The sequence below is a fragment of the Vigna radiata genome, chromosome 7 (genome assembly GCF_000741045.1).
Source record: "Vigna radiata var. radiata cultivar VC1973A chromosome 7, Vradiata_ver6, whole genome shotgun sequence".
Taxonomy (NCBI): domain Eukaryota; kingdom Viridiplantae; phylum Streptophyta; class Magnoliopsida; order Fabales; family Fabaceae; genus Vigna; species Vigna radiata.
The window spans coordinates 13,520,007-13,537,756 of NC_028357.1; the positions used below are offsets into that span (position 1 = coordinate 13,520,007).

Sequence of the window (17,750 nt, forward strand, 5' to 3'; positions counted from 1 at the left end):
CACATTTATGGTTCTTTCTGTGAGATATTCTCTTTCTGAAATGATAAGATGAATCCTATTTTGATTAAATAACCCCAAAACATATACAAGAAGGTTCTTTAAAAAAACATGAATAAATGTGAAATCATATTGCAACCATGAAAAAATAAAATGAAAACAAATTTGAATTCAACTTGTAACAATAGAATAATGTGATTTAGAGGTTACGTAATCAAGAACGTAATAGACTTTAAGTTTCATAGGATGTGTTGGATAAATTGGTTTTTAACCAATAATCACAAAAACTAAGGACGATTCTTAACGAACTTTTATGAAAATGTATAAATTGCTTACATTTTTTAATGCTTGTTTTTAGTTGTTTATGAAAGATGGAAAAATTTATTTTGTAATATGTGTGTGACTTAATTAAATATTAAAATTAAAATAAATATGTAATAGTTTGGATGCATGAGGTTGGGATTGTATAGAAGTATAATCATTTTACTTTGAATTAATGTATGCTAACAAAGGTTAATGAAAAGGTGATATTAGTGTTATAAAGGATAGTTACGAAAGTCTTGAAATTAATGTAAAATTTGCTTTACACTATCTTACAATTTATTTCTCATATGACTTTTGACCATATTTTTTAACCAAAAAAGTTTTTATTTACACACATTGTACATGTGAAATGCGATGACAAAAAATAATTGTTCATACTAGTGTAAAACTATCATTATTTGCAATGCATGTGGACCACGTTATAACATTATAAGAGCTCAATTGTAGCTAAAGTACATAATATTGTGATTACAAAAATGTTAAAAATATGATTACCTCTTTGACAAGCATATTAAATCGTCGTACAAATAGTAAAATGAAAAATCCAAATATCTATTACAATTTTTTACTATCTAAACTAATTGAACTATGTACTTTTAATTTAAAATGATTATAAATTTCTTAAGAGTAACCAATATACTAAAATACGAAAAACAAACTAATAGATTGAGTTTACAAAAGAATAAAACTTTCAAGATTAAACTTAACTTAATTCTTATTTCTTATAATGTGATAAATATTGTCTTTCAAAATTAACATCAATCATAAGTTTATCCAAAACCCTAATTCCTTAAGTGTAAAGAAACTAAATTTCTTTGATAAGTCTCAATTCCTTGTGTAATTCAACAAAATGATTTGTTTTAAGCTCTATAATTAAAAGATGACCAAGAAAACCATGATCTATTCCTAAATATGACTCATTGGTTGTTTTGTCTCAAATAAAGACAATGAAAATATTTTTCAATAACAAATTCCTCAAAAAGCTATGATTATTATCCCCGAAAAAGCTATGGTTATTATCCCCGAGTTATAGAAACAAAACATTAATATTAAAATACAAAGAGGATGATATTACATTATATTATATTAATACAAGAGAGCTTAATGAAGAATTTAATGAAATTACATCTATCCACAACATAAAACAAAGAGTTTAATTATTCATAAATGAGAGAGAAGAAATTTTATATATATATATATATATATATATATATATATATATATATATATATATATATATATATATATATATATATATATATATANATATATATATATATATATATAAAGAACTAGGTTGAATCCAACTCTCCACCCACTATGAAAGAAGCCTGTTTTCCCAAAACCTACATGCCAAAATGTTTGGAAAAGAATTTAAATTTTTTATAATGGTTAAATTAACATCAAATTTGATCAAAACAAAGCTTTGAGTAAGAGAATTATAAGATAAGTATTCCAAATATAAGTTGATAAATTCTATAAATATAAGCATATAGAGTATTTATCAAAATATTAAAATTGAAACTTATTTGAATTTGGTTAAACATTTTTTGTTAACTCTTCTTAAATATGATTAAATTTGTAGTGTTGTTTCTTTCGAGAATGTGATACTTGAAACTTTTAAGCAATACTTATTTTAAATTAAATAAAATTGTTCCATTTAATTATATAAATTAATTGGTTAAAGAGTTTGAAGTAATACGACTTTCTTTTATTTATTGATATTTTTAAATGTATATTATTGTAAACGTTTTATGTAATGGGAGATTAGTGAAGAAGGAATCCTAACACCTATATTTCCATAAAGAAAAAAAATCATACAGCTCAAAGAAACGTGGGCCAGTAATTAAAAGTTCGATAACATTCAAATATTAAACACGTTATTCTTACAAGTTTCACTGCAGTTGTATTATTTGTTAAAAATAGTTATGCTTAATATATCTTTTACACAACAAATTATCAAATATTTAATTCACCAGTAAATAAATAGCACAATTTCATAATTTATTTAGCTATTTAATTCCATAAATCTTATAACGAACTTGGTATACTAAAAATAATTTGGAGCAACATTAAATAGATTAATATTTGTTTTTATACCAATGACAATCATAGGCTCTAATCATAAATTTTGTTTAGTAACATTGTTTATAGATGAATTCGTAACATATAAAATACATACTAGTTAATTTATTTAACTTAATTTCTCAAGTCTTACCAAGCATTTTACAAAAGTTCACTCGAATGCTAACATTCTTAAAACGAGTGTTCAAAACGATATCGCTTAAAACATTACTGTAGTAAGTCCTATAAAAGTCCTCAAACTTTCATACTAAACATCTTCTCTACCCATATTTACATACTCAAAGAGCAACGTTTTTTGAGGATGTTTATACAAACAGATTCTTGTATAAGCAGTTTCATTTGCAAACCAAAACAACCATTCATGGAAGTATAATATTATATTGCAATGCGGAAAAATAAAACTATAGAATATGTAGTAGAATGCAAACGGAAGTCATATTCATACAAGTGGTATCTTCACCAAGAAGATTCACTACTAATATGCAATGCCTACGTTCATCCCCAAAAAATTTGGTATACCAAATATATTCTACCTAGTCGTCTAAACTAGACATGCATCTACTAAAACCATTGGTTTTAGTAAACTTGCTCTTCCAAACATTAAAACCACTGGTTCGTTTGGTTAAATTGCAGTGGCAAAGGAGTGTTATTCTAGATGAGCAGGTTTAAGAGCAATATTAAATATACTAACAGAAAATCGATAATCCAACAAGAGAATCGTGACATACAAAATTGTATCATAATGGAGTTGTCGACAAAGTTAACACTAGAACGAGTTCAACAAAACCAAGCACAAATTAACATGGAAACAGCTCTAATAATAAATTTCATGCTTTACGGTAACCACCAAATCTAAAGTCTCTCAAAAAGATTTATCGCTTCACTAAACTCAGCTCTTCAATGCCTGCTTTTCCTTTGCCTTTTGGATCTTTAAGACCTTTTTCACAATCTTTTGCTCTTCAACCAAGAAAGCTCGAATAATTCTACAGAACCGGACACAAGATTGAGCAATCTAATCTATTAATTTGCGCAAAGAAAATTAAACACACCACAGAATAAGAAGATTGATCAAAACAAACCTTTCTCTAACAGCACTGCCAGACAACACACCTCCGTATGCCCGGTTCACAGTCCTCCGGTTTCTGGATAACCTAGATCTCTTGTATTCTGTAGGCCTTAAATGTGGAATCTGCAATTAATTGCCAAGCAAGTATTAATAACCACCGTATTATGCTTTGCATCATTCATACATAATCTGTTACCAGTCAAAGAAATATGGACCATGAGAGAAAAACGAAGACTCCTTCAAAAAGAAAACCAGATAGATCAATGATGAGGGAATATAATTCAGGAAATAAAGAACAGGTGGATAGCCCCAAAAAGTATGCCATATGCCTAAATCTAAAAGGTCGATCAGGATAACGGTAAAATAACATCTAGCTTGCTAACTGTAGAGAGTAATATAGTTAGATATGTTGAAAACAAAAACTAGTACCAAGGACGTTGGGACTCTTGAAAGTACGCATCATAGGGCTTTCTAAATCAACCATTATAATCTTTGACTTTCACTAAGAAAGTAAAGTTTGCGTAAAACCAATAAAAAACAATCAAATATTAGCAGTATTATTCTGTTAGCGTTAACACCATTATTATCAAGAGAAGCATTCTTTTGGAATAATTTTCCTCAAGTTCTCAAAACCAAAATAGCCTAATTTCCCGAGTGTCTTTCGCCCTTTGTATACCTTCATACAAAAGCATCCACTACATAATACATCAGAAATTCTTAAACCATCATATCCTGCTGATGTACCGGATCAAAAAGGTTTATCTGCACACTAACTACATTAAAATTCCAATTACAAAGATACAAGCAGAAGCACGAACCAATATTTCCCAAGCACATTTACAATCTTTTCATCATCAATAATTACTAATTCAATCAAATCATGTGCACATAGCTTTCAAAAGAAAACATTTTAAAGATCCCTTTCGAGAAACAAAATCCCCAAGAAAAAAAAATATTGCATACCCCTTGAATCCTCTTTCCAGTGACAGGACACTTGGGTCCACTGGCCCTCTTCTTCGTGCTCTGGTAAACCAGCTTACCACCTACATTTGACAATCAAACACCGCACCACGTTAAACACAACCGAACCCTGGCGAGCAAAACGGCACAACGTAATTGAGATAAACGACTGTACAAAGCTGGTAAAGAGAAATTACCGGGGGTCTTAACGACCCTGTGCTGGTTAGATTTTGTGGCATAGCTGTGGCGCTTGCGGTAGGTAAGACGCTGCACCATTGTTTCCGATCAGCTTTCAAAACCTAGGGTTTCTCTTCCACGGCTAGCAGGGAGGAGAAGAAAGGAAGAAGCGCTGGGGTAATATATAAAACGAGTGTTTTTTCACGACCTAAATCCAAGGGTAGAAAGAGCGTCTGCATTGGATGATATTGGACGGTCACGAATGTTACACGTCACACGTCAGAAAAAGGATTAAATGTTGTACATTTCTTTATAATACTATATGTAGTGTATACATATAAATAGGTATTTTTTTTTGTATATACAAATTTTTATTTTTATTTTATTTTTATAATATAATTAGTAAGTAATTTTTAAAAAATATAATTATTAACTTATTTTTTAAAAGTAATTTTTATTCTAAAATATTTAATATAAAACTGTTTTTTTCTTTATTATATTCATAGTTTCTGTTAAAATATTTTTTACTATTTACATAACTTAATCAATTTACATATATGTTATTAATTTATAATACAAATAAAAACACTTAAAAAATATGGACGCATAAATGTAGTAACACTTGTGTTTATTTTAGTACAAAATAAAATAAAAATTAATATATATATATATATATATAATAATAATTTTAATTAATGTTTTATTAAATTAAATATTATAGAAACATATAATATTTAATTATCTATCTAAGATCCAAGGAAATAAGAGTTTTAAAAATAAATTAATTTTGAAATTTTGAGTTTTTGTTTAGAAACTAGTATTATTGATTGAATGTTTTTGTTAGGACATAATTTTTATGTTATTTTTTTAGTTTTATATTTTTGCTTAGGAATTAAAGAGTCTTTTACCTTTATTTAACTGGTGTAAAAATTAATTAAGGGGCGGTTTGGTGTTTAGAAATCTTAAAAACTCTAAATCAAAGAGAAAAAAGAGAGGAAGAGAGGAGATTGACGTCTTGGGAGGAGAGAGAGTGGTAAAAACTCTTAGTGTAAAGGAAGATTGGTAATGTTTTAGGGTTGTAAATAAAGCCTTATGATTGACCAAGGTATGGGAAAACTTACCTTTGTTTATGGTTGTATGTTATATGTGTTCTTAATTATCTTGACTGGTAATCCTTGTTTTGATACATGTGTATATGATTATGATTATCTATAATTATTTTTGGGTAACAGTTTGTGTATGAATGGCATAGATTTATGTAATATTTGTGATGATTTTTTCCTGTGAATGTATTATGTATGATTTGTTGGATTATTCCAACAAAGAGTTTGATGTTAAGGGAGAACAAAGTAAGTTATGATCTTTAGGGGTTTCCATACAAATATACGTTGTAAGTGTTGGGTTATTGGACTCCCTTCCTATGTGAAGAATAGGCCAAATAATGTGGGCCATTATGTCTCACTTTGTTTTAGTGGAGATGGATCAAATTAGAATGACATATTAGAGTCATTTGAAGAGAGGAAAAAAACAAGTGAGAGAGAAAGGAAGAGAAGAAGTCATTTCGGCATAACATAAAATTTGGACTGGTGTTTTTGTCGTTGTGAAGTTGTTCATCGTTGGATCAAGCTGATTTTTGGACAGTGGGTTCCAGACGTATGGTTCTTCATTCTGACCATTCGGATCGTCAATCAAAGTTCTAGTTTCGGAGAAAACAGCATTGCATCAGCAGCTTTGTTTTGGACAATTTCATAAAATCTGTATTGGTGTTTGCATTGTTGTGAAGCCGTTCACCGTTGGATCGGGATGATTTTTGGATAGTGGGTTTCAGATATATGATTCTTCATTATGATCATTCGAAACGTCAATCGGAGGTCTAGTGTGGGAGAAAACAACCTCGCATCAGCAGCTCTATTTTGTTGAATTTTCATCTTCTTAGTTCTCATTTGTAAGCATTATGCTTAGTTAGTTTGACTGATTGAAAAACCTATTCGGTGCTTTTAATGAAGACTCTTTTGCACTCTAATATTGGGGGTATAACATGTCAATGATTGGATCTAGATTATTCAAGTGATGTATTATATGTGGATGAGTATGTTTACATGGGTATGTGATGGTTGAATACATGTATGATGTGTTAGCTATGTTTTCACGTGATCTAGGGTTGATGTATGTATGTTTGAATGCTTAATGCATGTCCAAGATGTGTTTCGATTCGGCAATAATCGATTATCATTAGTTATGATCGATTATCTACACGTTGGTTTTGAGTGTGGTTTCGGGAATAACCAATTATATGGGATGACAATCGATTATCCCTTCTTGCGTAATGTTGTTGCATATATTTCACTGAGATAATCGATTATCTTAAGTGGTAGTCGATTATCATAGTGCATTTTGGTGAAAATGGCGAATTTAATGAAGAATGGACGTGAACCAAGCCTGAGGAGTTGTAAATGATAATCAGAGATTGAGGTTAGTGGTTATGTTTAGGGTTAGTTTGACTTGTGGTTGAGAGTGGAGCATGGGTGGGTGTTGGGATGTACCTGAGCATGTGATTGATGAGACGAGAATGGAGTATAAGTCTACTTGTTGTACCTCGTAAATCTTGGTTATATCTACGAATATGTTTTTTTGTCTTGTGTGCATTGGAAGAAGATGATCTGTAGAGGGAGGTCCTTTTCTATAGTCTTAGAGTTTAGCTATAAACCGGTATGAGGATTAACCTTGTATAGTGTTAGGGAGTGCCAACTGAACTATACAAGTGCAAAGACTACCAATAGTTCAACAATTATACAAATCTGGATGAGTCGTGTTGAGTACTTGATGCATGGATTAAATTGAATGCCTTTGATTGCTTTCTCTATATATAACTAAACATGACGATACTAATTGATTGTGTTATATGTATATTGTTTGTTTATCTAGCTCAACCTTTTGTTTGCTTGTGTGTGCTTGTATGTTTGGTGTTTCCTATTGCAATGATCATCCACTTTGATGTGAGCAGAGGTTGAAGAAATACCCCTGGAGCAAGTCTTGGAAGGAGATGACATTGCTGCCTAGTCCTTTTAGGAGTTCTTGATTAAGTTGATGTATTTTGAAATACTTTAAACTGTTTAAGTTTAAATTTTGTCTTCTTTAAGGATGATTGTACTTCTAAGACTTTATTTACAAATCTGACTTGTTCTCTAGTATTTAAATGTGGACTTTTATATATATATATATATATATATATATATATATATATATATATATATATATATATATATATATATATATATATATGTTAGTTATGTATATATTGGGATGTCACAACAATAATAATAATAATAATAATAATAATAATAATAATATTAATATTAATTATAAAAATTAAATTTACTATTAAAAAAATTATGTAAAATATCTTATGTTAACTTTAACTCAAATATTATTTATATATAATTATTTAGTTTTGTTATAAAAATTTCACAATGGCCACTTTTAATAAATTATTAATTATCAATTATACGAATATTATAAATAACAATATGTAACTAAAATGATTATACGTATATTGAAATTCTTTGAACTTTATAATTAAATTAAGATTTTTTTTTTTTGTATTAAGATAATATTAAAACCAATTTTAAATGGTACAATACTTTGCTATTTACATACATGAACTTTTTTCACATATAAAACTTATCAAAATTTTACAATTTTCCTTTCAAAATTAAAAAAAAAATAGCTTCAAGTATGCATAATGATTGAAACTCTAAATAATAATATGCATAACATCATAAATAAAAAATAATCAATATTATTATAATTGATTATATATTTTGAAAAAATTATTTAAAAGTGAAAAATTCTTCTTAAGAATAAATTGTATAAGCAATTAAGTATTAATAAAATAAAACTTTAGCAATTAAATATGACAATGATTAATAAATAAGTAAAAGTTTTAACTAAACTTACAAAACTCAAGCTTAGATCTTCTCACAAAAATTCATCTCCTATGTCAATTATAAATAGGTACCTGAAAATAAAAATTATTGATATAATAAATAGTTATATCATTTCTTTGAATTAATAAAATTTCCTACGCCAAAATATGCATAAATGACCTAAGGTAATTAAATTTTCATTTTATCTCTAAAGTGATAAAATTTGATTGATGATATCTTCAAGAATTTATTTATTTATTATAAAATTTATAATTGGTTTAGAAGATATAATTAAATAACTGAACTTTAAACATATCATGAAATAACATTTGAAAATTTTCATAAACTACCGTAGGTTTGAAATGTTAGACGATTAATATTTTAATGTACATTTCGAATAAAATATTTCACTATCAAGAATATTGTTTATAAGTTTTAAAAAGAGTTTCAAAAAATTTGAAAGAAGAACTTGATACATGCATAACCAACCTTATTTAAAGAAGTGTCATTAGTAATGTTAACATACTTGTGTCATTTCACTTATCAAATAGAGCATAATAATGGAGTGTTGACAAAAAGTCAAGCAATTTTTTTTTTTAAGTTTTAATATCAAAGAAAATATACTTATACAAATACAAGTACAATTTTTGTAACACCTGTATATAGAAGCTCATAATTCATATTATTATATATTTATGAAACAATTACAAAAAGAATTTTATATGTGCATAAGTTCTTTGATTTTTTTATTCTTTAAAGGTTATAATGCTTAAAAATTTCATGTTTCAAATGACACCTAAAGGAATATGTTTGTAACAATTGTGTCAATTGAGAAGTCAAATATGTTTTTGATAAATTTATGAAAAGTACGTTTATTCTAACAAAAAGACTTTATCCATGACAAAAATCTACACAATAACCACAAGAAAACAAATCTCAAGACCAACTTTGAAGAACGGTCATTTTATTGAATCTCAAGACAAACATCATCAAAATGACTATATTATCAAGGTGTATAAATAAAAGATAAGAAAAAGAAGATGATGATGATGATGAAGGAGAGATAAACATGAAGATGTATCATCATTAATTGAGGAAGGAAATCTCTGTGAGCTATTAAAGCAAAATTCCTTAACCAAGGAAAAAGAAAAAAAAAAGAGAAGAGCTCAAGAGAAAAAGAATACTCTCAAGCTTCATCAGAACATTAACTTGAAGAAAGAATAGAGTAACAAGAGGTTATTCGCTCACTGAGGATACTGGGAGTGGTGTGAATACCCATCTAGTCTAGGGTAACAAGAGGTTATTCGCTGACTAAGGATACCAAGAGTGATGTGAATACTTATCTAGTTAAGGGTAATTAACAACTACTTGTTGTTTGAGAAACCAAGAATGATGAGAATACTTAATTGGTTTTGGATAACTAGAGGTTATTCGCTGATCAGGGATACCAAGAATGGTGAAGAATACTTCACAACCAGGAGTGAGTGATGCTCAACTAGACGATGTATCACAGTGGTACAAAAAACGTCTAGGGATACCTGGAGTGGTGAATAGTACTATGAATCATGAGTGAGTTAAACTAAACTAGTTAAAAGTAACAACGATTACTTAATAAGACCAGGAACACTAGGAGTGGTTTAAAACACTCAATTGTACTTCATTGAATATTTAATTAAACCCTCTAAGTTAACTTAGAGGAAAACTTGATGTAGCTCCAATAAGTGAACCGGTATAAAAATTGTTTTTGTGTTATAGTTTTCTCTGTAAACGATTGGCTCTTGATGAAGGCAATCACTCTAGACGCTCAAAGTTAGCATCAAGATGTTAGCTGGCGTTTACTCCTTTAACTTGTTATTGCTTAAAAAATTATTGGAAAGTATTTAGCTAGTTCTATAAACAATCTTCATAAAATTACGTTTACAGTTAAAGCACAACTAACTCATGAGTGTTACGTACATCATACTTAGCCCTTTTGCCGAGAAAAAGATTATGAAAATACTATTCAACCTCCTTCTAGTGTTTTCCTTTCACTTCAAAGAAATTTTAAGAAAAAAATAGTGCAATTGATGTAAGATCACGAGCAACAAAATAAATACATATGCCAACAAAAAGAGCGTATGAATCTTATTTTATGGCACATCCAATTGAAGAATCTTATGTGAGGCTCTTCTAACCCTCATAGAAATGAGATGATGTAGCTATTCGGTAGTCCACATGGACCTTAGTTAAATTTAATTGCATGATAAATTTAAAACTTGCTTATGTATTTAAAATTATTTTCATTTTGATTTTATGTTGGACCATGTAATATGGAATTTTATACTACTTTTTACAATATTATACATTTGAGCGTATATTGTTATTTAGTATAATTAAATATTAAATATTTATAAGCAAGTTAGAAAATTATATATAACCAGGTTGATTTAATCACCAATTTATTAGCTACTGATTATTATTTTAATTAAATTAAACATCGTATCTATTTGCAACAAAATTAATGAATGAAAATAATTTTTATTAAATTAAAATCCGTTTTTATTAGTGATCGAAATTTCAGTTACTAAATTAGTTAATGGTAATCAAATTTTTAATAATCAATTAGCAGTTGAAACTTCAATAGTTGTTTAACAATCTTAAATCTATAACTAATTCAGTCACTAAATTTGTTTGCGACTTATTTTCCCTGTTTAGCGACTAATTTTGTCAATAGCTAAAATGCTTTTTTTTTAAAGTGCATATTAAAGATAAATTGATTCATTTTATTCAACCATCAACCAAAAAATACAATATATACAACGATTTGATGATAGTTAGTTAAATTTTCAACTCATTGTCTAGAAGTTGATTAAGATAATAAAAAGATCTAATATTTACCATTAATTTTGTAAAGTAAAAAGGAATTTGAAACATGTTTTCCTCTCTAAAATAAAAGCAAATTAAATTGTCTTTATTTTAGGTAAACAATATAAACTTAATATAATTAGGTTAAATATATGTTTTAGTCCTCCTATTTGTTCTCAATTCTCAATTGGGTCCTCATGTTTTTTTTGTCTCAATTGCGTCCTAATATTTGTTAATTTGAGGAATAAAGCCCTCATCGTTAAATAGCCACTCACGTTGTTTGTATTGTGCTGATCTGTAACGAACATTTATTTTTTAATTTAAGTAATTCCATTACGTGGAATTTTGATTTAAGAAAAATACATTTAATTGACACGTATATTTGTATTATATTTGTTTAAAGTGTTTTTATTTTAGTTAAGTTGGGAATTAGGGTGTCGTTGTGAGCTAGGGATTTAAAAAGAGACTATAATCTTTGGAGTACATACATTCAATTATGAGCAATTTTGTTTTTTGTGATCTCTTTCAAGCCAAGAAATTATTCGAATTTGAGAAGAAACTCAGAATTTGTGCAGAAGGGTTTGTGATTGATCAGAGTAAACATAAACATGAACAAAAATGGAGGAGACTGAGTGTGAGGTAGCATAAAGGAAGTAGATAAACTGAATACCATCTCCAGAGTCAGCAGTAACAGACTCAGTTTCCTTGCTATCCAAACATTCCTCACCAGCATCATCAATCAACTTCTGTTTCTTGAAAATATCATCACCAGCAGCAGAACCCCTCTACATTATTGGGGATAAAAATATATTTAATTATAATTACAAATTTTATTTCCAGAGGCTCCTTGGAAAAGAGTTTCTGAAACTCCAACGAATTTATCAAAGAACTGATGGGTTATTTTGAGTGATGCACGACATTTTAATCCGAGAATGTCCAAGAAGAAATAAGGTGATGGGCTATACCAAAGGGTCCAAGGAAAACTATTGGCGAATTTTCACTAGCACTTTCCACGTTGAAATCTGAAGCGAAGCTTCTGTTCTCTTCTAGTCCCTTACATATTTGCTCGACCTTTTCTGCTGCAGTTCTTTGGGTTTCCTTGTATTTAGCAGACGTCAATGCTTTTCTTACTTCTTCTCTACTGTACCACTGAGCATCTAGAATATGACGGAAATGGAAGGGAAAAGGGAATGAATGAGAAAAAGAAGATAATGAAGAAGTAACTGAATTGAGAGTGCAAGTGATGAGAAATCCAGAGTGAGAGTTACGAAGAAGAGAAGAGGGAGCGTTGTAGTCGAAACGAGGAAGGTTGATAACCGCCGCATGTTGCTCCCATGGACTCATCGTCTCCTTCTCCACTCCCTCCCTTTACTCTTCCGCCATTCTCTCTTCCAAAAACCCTTTCGTTTCTCTCTTCATTAAATTATTTTTTTAAATCAAAATTCCACGTAATGAAATTACTTAAATTAAAAAATAAATGTCCGTTACAGATCAACACAGTGTAAACTGCGTCAGTAGTTATTTAACGGTGAGGACTTTATTGCCTCAAATTAACAAATATTAAGACACAATTGGGACAAAAAAAAAAACATGAGGACCCAAATGAGAATTGAGAACAAATATGAGGACTAAAACATATATTTAATCATATAATTAAGAGGGCCTTTCATTCTTTCATAACAATATGCTTAATGGTGAATGGTGAAAGTTGAGTCGTCTATATGAAGTTAGAAGTTAGAAGTTAGAGGTTAGAGTTTAGAGTTTATAATTTAAGATTTAGAATAATATATATAATGACTAAGTTAACACAATATAACGAAAAAAAAATGTTAAAGTAAATTCTTCCTGACACCTCCCCTCAAACACGCACTACAATGAAACCAAATTTGATCCTAAAACCGATTTAGTATTCAATCATGTGAACATGATGTATAACATAAATAGTGTTGTTTGTGTATATGCTAGTGTGTAATTTTCTGCAAAAGCAGGTGTCTATACATCCAAAAATATATGTACTGGAAGGGCTAGATGAATTAATCAAGAAGGAAAAAACAAAAGAGAAGGCTCCACTTGAACCTTTCTGCCAACAAAATCGATTCGGTTCAACTTTTCATTACACCACATTAGTTGATCTTTTCTCAACTTTTTCATGTGTAACACCCTTGACACCAATCTCAATCCCACTTGAGCAAGCAACTGTTCTTGATCAAGTTCAATATGATCTTCATTCTGTTTTTGGAACTTCCTCACTATGCAATTCCCACTCCTTACTATGTCTTTTAGCTTTCTCTCCTTCTGCAACATTCATGCTCAATTATAATCACCTTACAGTGTCAATCAACATATTAAAAATGTAAATAAGAAAAAACCAACCTTTTGCAATTGAGTTCCAACATTCCCAAGAATTTCAGAGACTGCTACGTCCTTCAGATCAATTCCTGTTTTATCAGAAGCTTTGATCACATTGCCATAATCTTTATCTGCTCTCACAAATTCCCAGAACACCTGCATCGACTCTTTGATGATTTTTGCCAACCTTTCGCTATTGATTGCATACTCTTCACCCAACTTCATTATTTTCTTGTCTTTCGTATTGTCATCTGTACAAAGTCATAAGAGCTTACTTAATTACAAATATAACATCTCACTAGTTTTTGTACTTTTTATTAATTTAAATACTTTTTGTTGGTTCATAATTTTAAAAACTTAGTACGATGTAGACATATGACATTACATATAATCTCTCATTGATGTGATATACTTAAAAAGTAGGGCATGCTCTTCTTAAGTAGTAGTAAAGATAATTAAAAAAATAAGTTATAAATATATATTTTCCTCATAAACCTATATCAATAATTTGCAACGAAAGGTGTAAAATTAGAATTGCAGTTAAACTTTTTATTACCTTTAATGGGTGGAACTTGCAGCAGGTTACGAATGACGCAACGGTTGTTGTTGTAGTTTTGAATTCTTGGACGACCTTGATATGGTTCATCTTCCAAAAAGCGTTGCATGAGGACATGAAAGCGTTGAAATTCAGCCGCCACAAGATTATAGCTGCGAGGCCATTGAGAATCATACTGTTGTAACTCTTTAACTTTCTTGTGCTGCCAACACAAAATTTCCCACGAGAGGCAAACTTGCCCAACATACACCAATTCCAAATCTCCGTGCAGATCTTCAACAAACTTCAGTATTGGATCAGATATCTGATTCAGTGCCTTGCGTGGCCACAAATTTTGAGATATTAGAGGCTTCACGCTTTGGACTGTAGATTTTGGGATTATAAACAATTTTGGTGGGTCTTTTAGTTGAAGAAGTCCTACACACAGCAGCAAAATCCGTGATGAAGTCAATCACTAACCAAAGAAATGAATGAAAAACTCAATGAAAGAAAAGATCATGTCCTAATGCATGCAAATGAAATGAAATTAATTTGGTCCTCACCAATTGCATGCATGGTCTGGTAATTCAAAACATCCAGTTTCCGAGTTTTCTCTGCATAGCACCTATAAACCTTTTGAATTTCAACAATGTGATCTTTGAATTCTATCTTCTTTTCTATCTTCAGTGGCTTTAGATCCTCAACAACTTTTGGAGACTCTGCTTCTTCTCCCTCTTCTAAAATAGTGGAAAGCCCTCCTTGTCTTGCATTTTTAAGTTCCATTTTCAACTGTTGCACTACTTCATCATTCTCCCATTCAAAGTCATCGTCATCTTCTTCTTCGTCGTCAAAATCTGATTCATCCCATTTATCTTCCCACATGCTGTCTTCTCCAATGTATGAAGAACTTTCCTTTTCATTTTTTTCCTCAAGAAGATCAAAATTGTGATCGCGTGAGACTTCATTGTCACGTGAATATTGAGATTCTTCACGAAATTCATCAGTATTTTCCTCATGGCTCTCAGTACCAAATCCTTCATAAAAAGGGCTAGAACTAAGAACTTCAAGTGTTACCGAATAGTCATTGTTGTTGTTGCTGCATGATTCTGACCCAGAATCAGATTGAACTGTGCTGTCGTTTAGAATATCATCATCAAATGAATCACTTGAACAAAACGCTTTACATTGAGAGATTGGATCAGAAGTGAAAATGGATGGGATGTTTCTTTGTTCTTCTTGAGAAACAAGGCCTTCCTCCAAATATTGCTCTAAAGATTCAACTTTTGAAATATTTTCATTACTGGAAAATAGATTATGGGAAACATTTGGAGCTATATAATTTTGACGGAAACTGAAGGTCAGCATACTTGGTTCTTCTTCCAAATCATTGGCTTCAAAATTTGTGAAGAAAGAATGTTCTTCTTCGTCTTCTCGAAGTAAATTGGAATCTGCCCCCGAGGAAACAGAGCTTTCTGTTTCATTTTCATTTATTTTCTTAACATCTTCATGAACACACGAGACGGTCTCCATGGAAACAGACCCCTCTATTTCTCCTTCTCTTCTTTTACCATGGTCATACATATCCAAGTCTTGCTCCTCTAAAACAGAGCACTCTGTTTCTCCTTCTAATTTCTTTACATCTTGATGAAAACCAGAGTTTATCTCCCTTAAAAAAGAGGACTTTCTTTCTCCTTGTAAATCATCAGCATCTTCATGAATATTTACATCGGAGTCCTTCGCAAATAAAACAGGGCACTCTGTTTGTCCTTCTCTTTCATCAATTGCAACATAAAAATCATCAAAGATCGGAAATAGAAAATTAGATAACTCCTCTGCGATCCCGTCAATGTTAGAATCTTCAATCTGATTTCTCTTGGTTCGATCGAGTGGATCATTTTGAATAAGGCGTTCGCTTTTCCTGTCTTCTGCATGAAATCTGAAGCATAAAAAAAGGAACCATTATTCAATTTTCCAGTTACTTGGCAAAATAATAAAAACTAAAACTATAAATAGCAATAACCCAAATGAGAAAATTCATGAAACCTGAAGATATGTTTGAGAATCAAACCCAAGGAATACAGCACATAGTTGTAGAAGAAAACCCGAAGAGAAGCCAAAGCCCAAGACACGTTTTCATAAACAAAACCATTTGCAAAAGACAAGTTGATAGATTCAATGTGTGTTTTGAGCATAACGAGGTTCCTAGCACCCATCAAGGCTGAACTAAGCCGAACCCACTCCACCACTAAGATTTTATTCTCACTTGCAGAAAAATTTCAAACCACGTTATAAGAAGGAGAGCTGGGAGCAAGAAAATTTCCCCATGGAAGGAGTCACTATTAGACAGTGAACTCTCCTCAGTGATGCGCACCCAAATCGGTGGCAGAATAATATCTTGGCATAACTTGATTTTTGGGCCTAAATATGCGAGATTAGGCATATATTTTGTGAGAAAGCAACAACCAAATGAATAAGAATCTGATGTGGTCAATTGGTATAGCTGTACGAACGGTTTGCAGTTTATGTAACAATTTTGTGGTACATTTTGTGTGTCCTATTGTCTTGAAACGTATTAGATGTTGGGAGTTGTGAAGGTTGGTTAAAGTGACTACTGTGGTTGGATTTAAGGCAATTTTTGAGACATATTTTATTTGGTTTTCTTAGGTTGGACTCAGTCGGTGATCTTTGGATTCATGAAGTCAATGGTTTTTAGCGGGTGTGGAAAGTTGAAGTTTTCTTCTTCTTGGATTTGGGTGAAACAGTATTAGAGTATCACTTTCTGAAACTAAGTCCAAAACCTGCCCCCACCTGCAAGTAGAAGCAATGAATCAAGAATTCATTCAAGAAAAAACCTAACTTGCCCAGGATAAAGATACTTAGACAACATTGTATGACAACATTTGAACATCATCATACGTGTTATTGTGTGATTGGTTCATAGTAGTGTCATTGTGTCATTTAGACCAATCACACAATGACACGTATGATTGATGTTCAAATGTTATTAAAAAATATTGTCTATGTATCATTACCCTTACATATATACCTCTCTGCACTAACTTTATTTTCTCAGTAAAAAGGTACACTTCTTTAAAAACACACAAATTGAGGAAATAACGTGTAAATATTAAAAAAAAAAGATATTTTACCATATACTTTTTTTTTTATAATATTGATTAAAATTTTCAAGATTAATCAATATTCTTTTCGATCCGTATTTCTTAAAGTTTTCAATTGCTGAATTATAAAGTTTTACAATTGCAGTCTTACTAATAAAAAAAATAATATCTAATAGTATCATATAAGAAGTCAAATTAATGATAAATATTGCTTTAAAATATTTAACAAATTTAAGGTCTTGAATGATTTGGAATGTAATACAAGTATTGTTTTATTGGGGAATAAATTATTTAAACGTTTGAATATGTTTAAATACATGATTAATAAATCATAATTATATATTCCAAGTTAAAAACGTATCATATCG

General features: G+C 30.2%; 2 protein-coding genes across 2 annotated transcripts; both read right to left on the reverse strand.

Moving 5' to 3' along the window:
- Positions 1-3,070: 3,070 nt before the first annotated feature.
- On the reverse strand, positions 3,071-4,791 carry LOC106766887 (60S ribosomal protein L34). Its single transcript, XM_014651665.2, has 4 exons — positions 4,630-4,791; positions 4,436-4,515; positions 3,486-3,595; positions 3,071-3,389 (listed from the first exon to the last, which is right to left on the reverse strand). The coding sequence occupies exons 1-4, from the start codon at positions 4,706-4,708 to the stop codon at positions 3,296-3,298; spliced, it is 363 nt and encodes a 120-aa protein (XP_014507151.1). The 5' UTR covers positions 4,709-4,791; the 3' UTR covers positions 3,071-3,295.
- Positions 4,792-13,254: 8,463 nt separating this feature from the next.
- Positions 13,255-17,070, reverse strand: LOC106767158. The gene is made up of 5 exons (XM_014651996.2): positions 16,307-17,070; positions 14,827-16,199; positions 14,285-14,701; positions 13,753-13,979; positions 13,255-13,674 (listed from the first exon to the last, which is right to left on the reverse strand). Exons 1-5 carry the CDS (start codon positions 16,474-16,476, stop codon positions 13,417-13,419), a joined length of 2,445 nt encoding a protein of 814 aa, XP_014507482.1. The 5' UTR covers positions 16,477-17,070; the 3' UTR covers positions 13,255-13,416.
- Between the last annotated feature and the right edge of the window lie 680 nt (positions 17,071-17,750).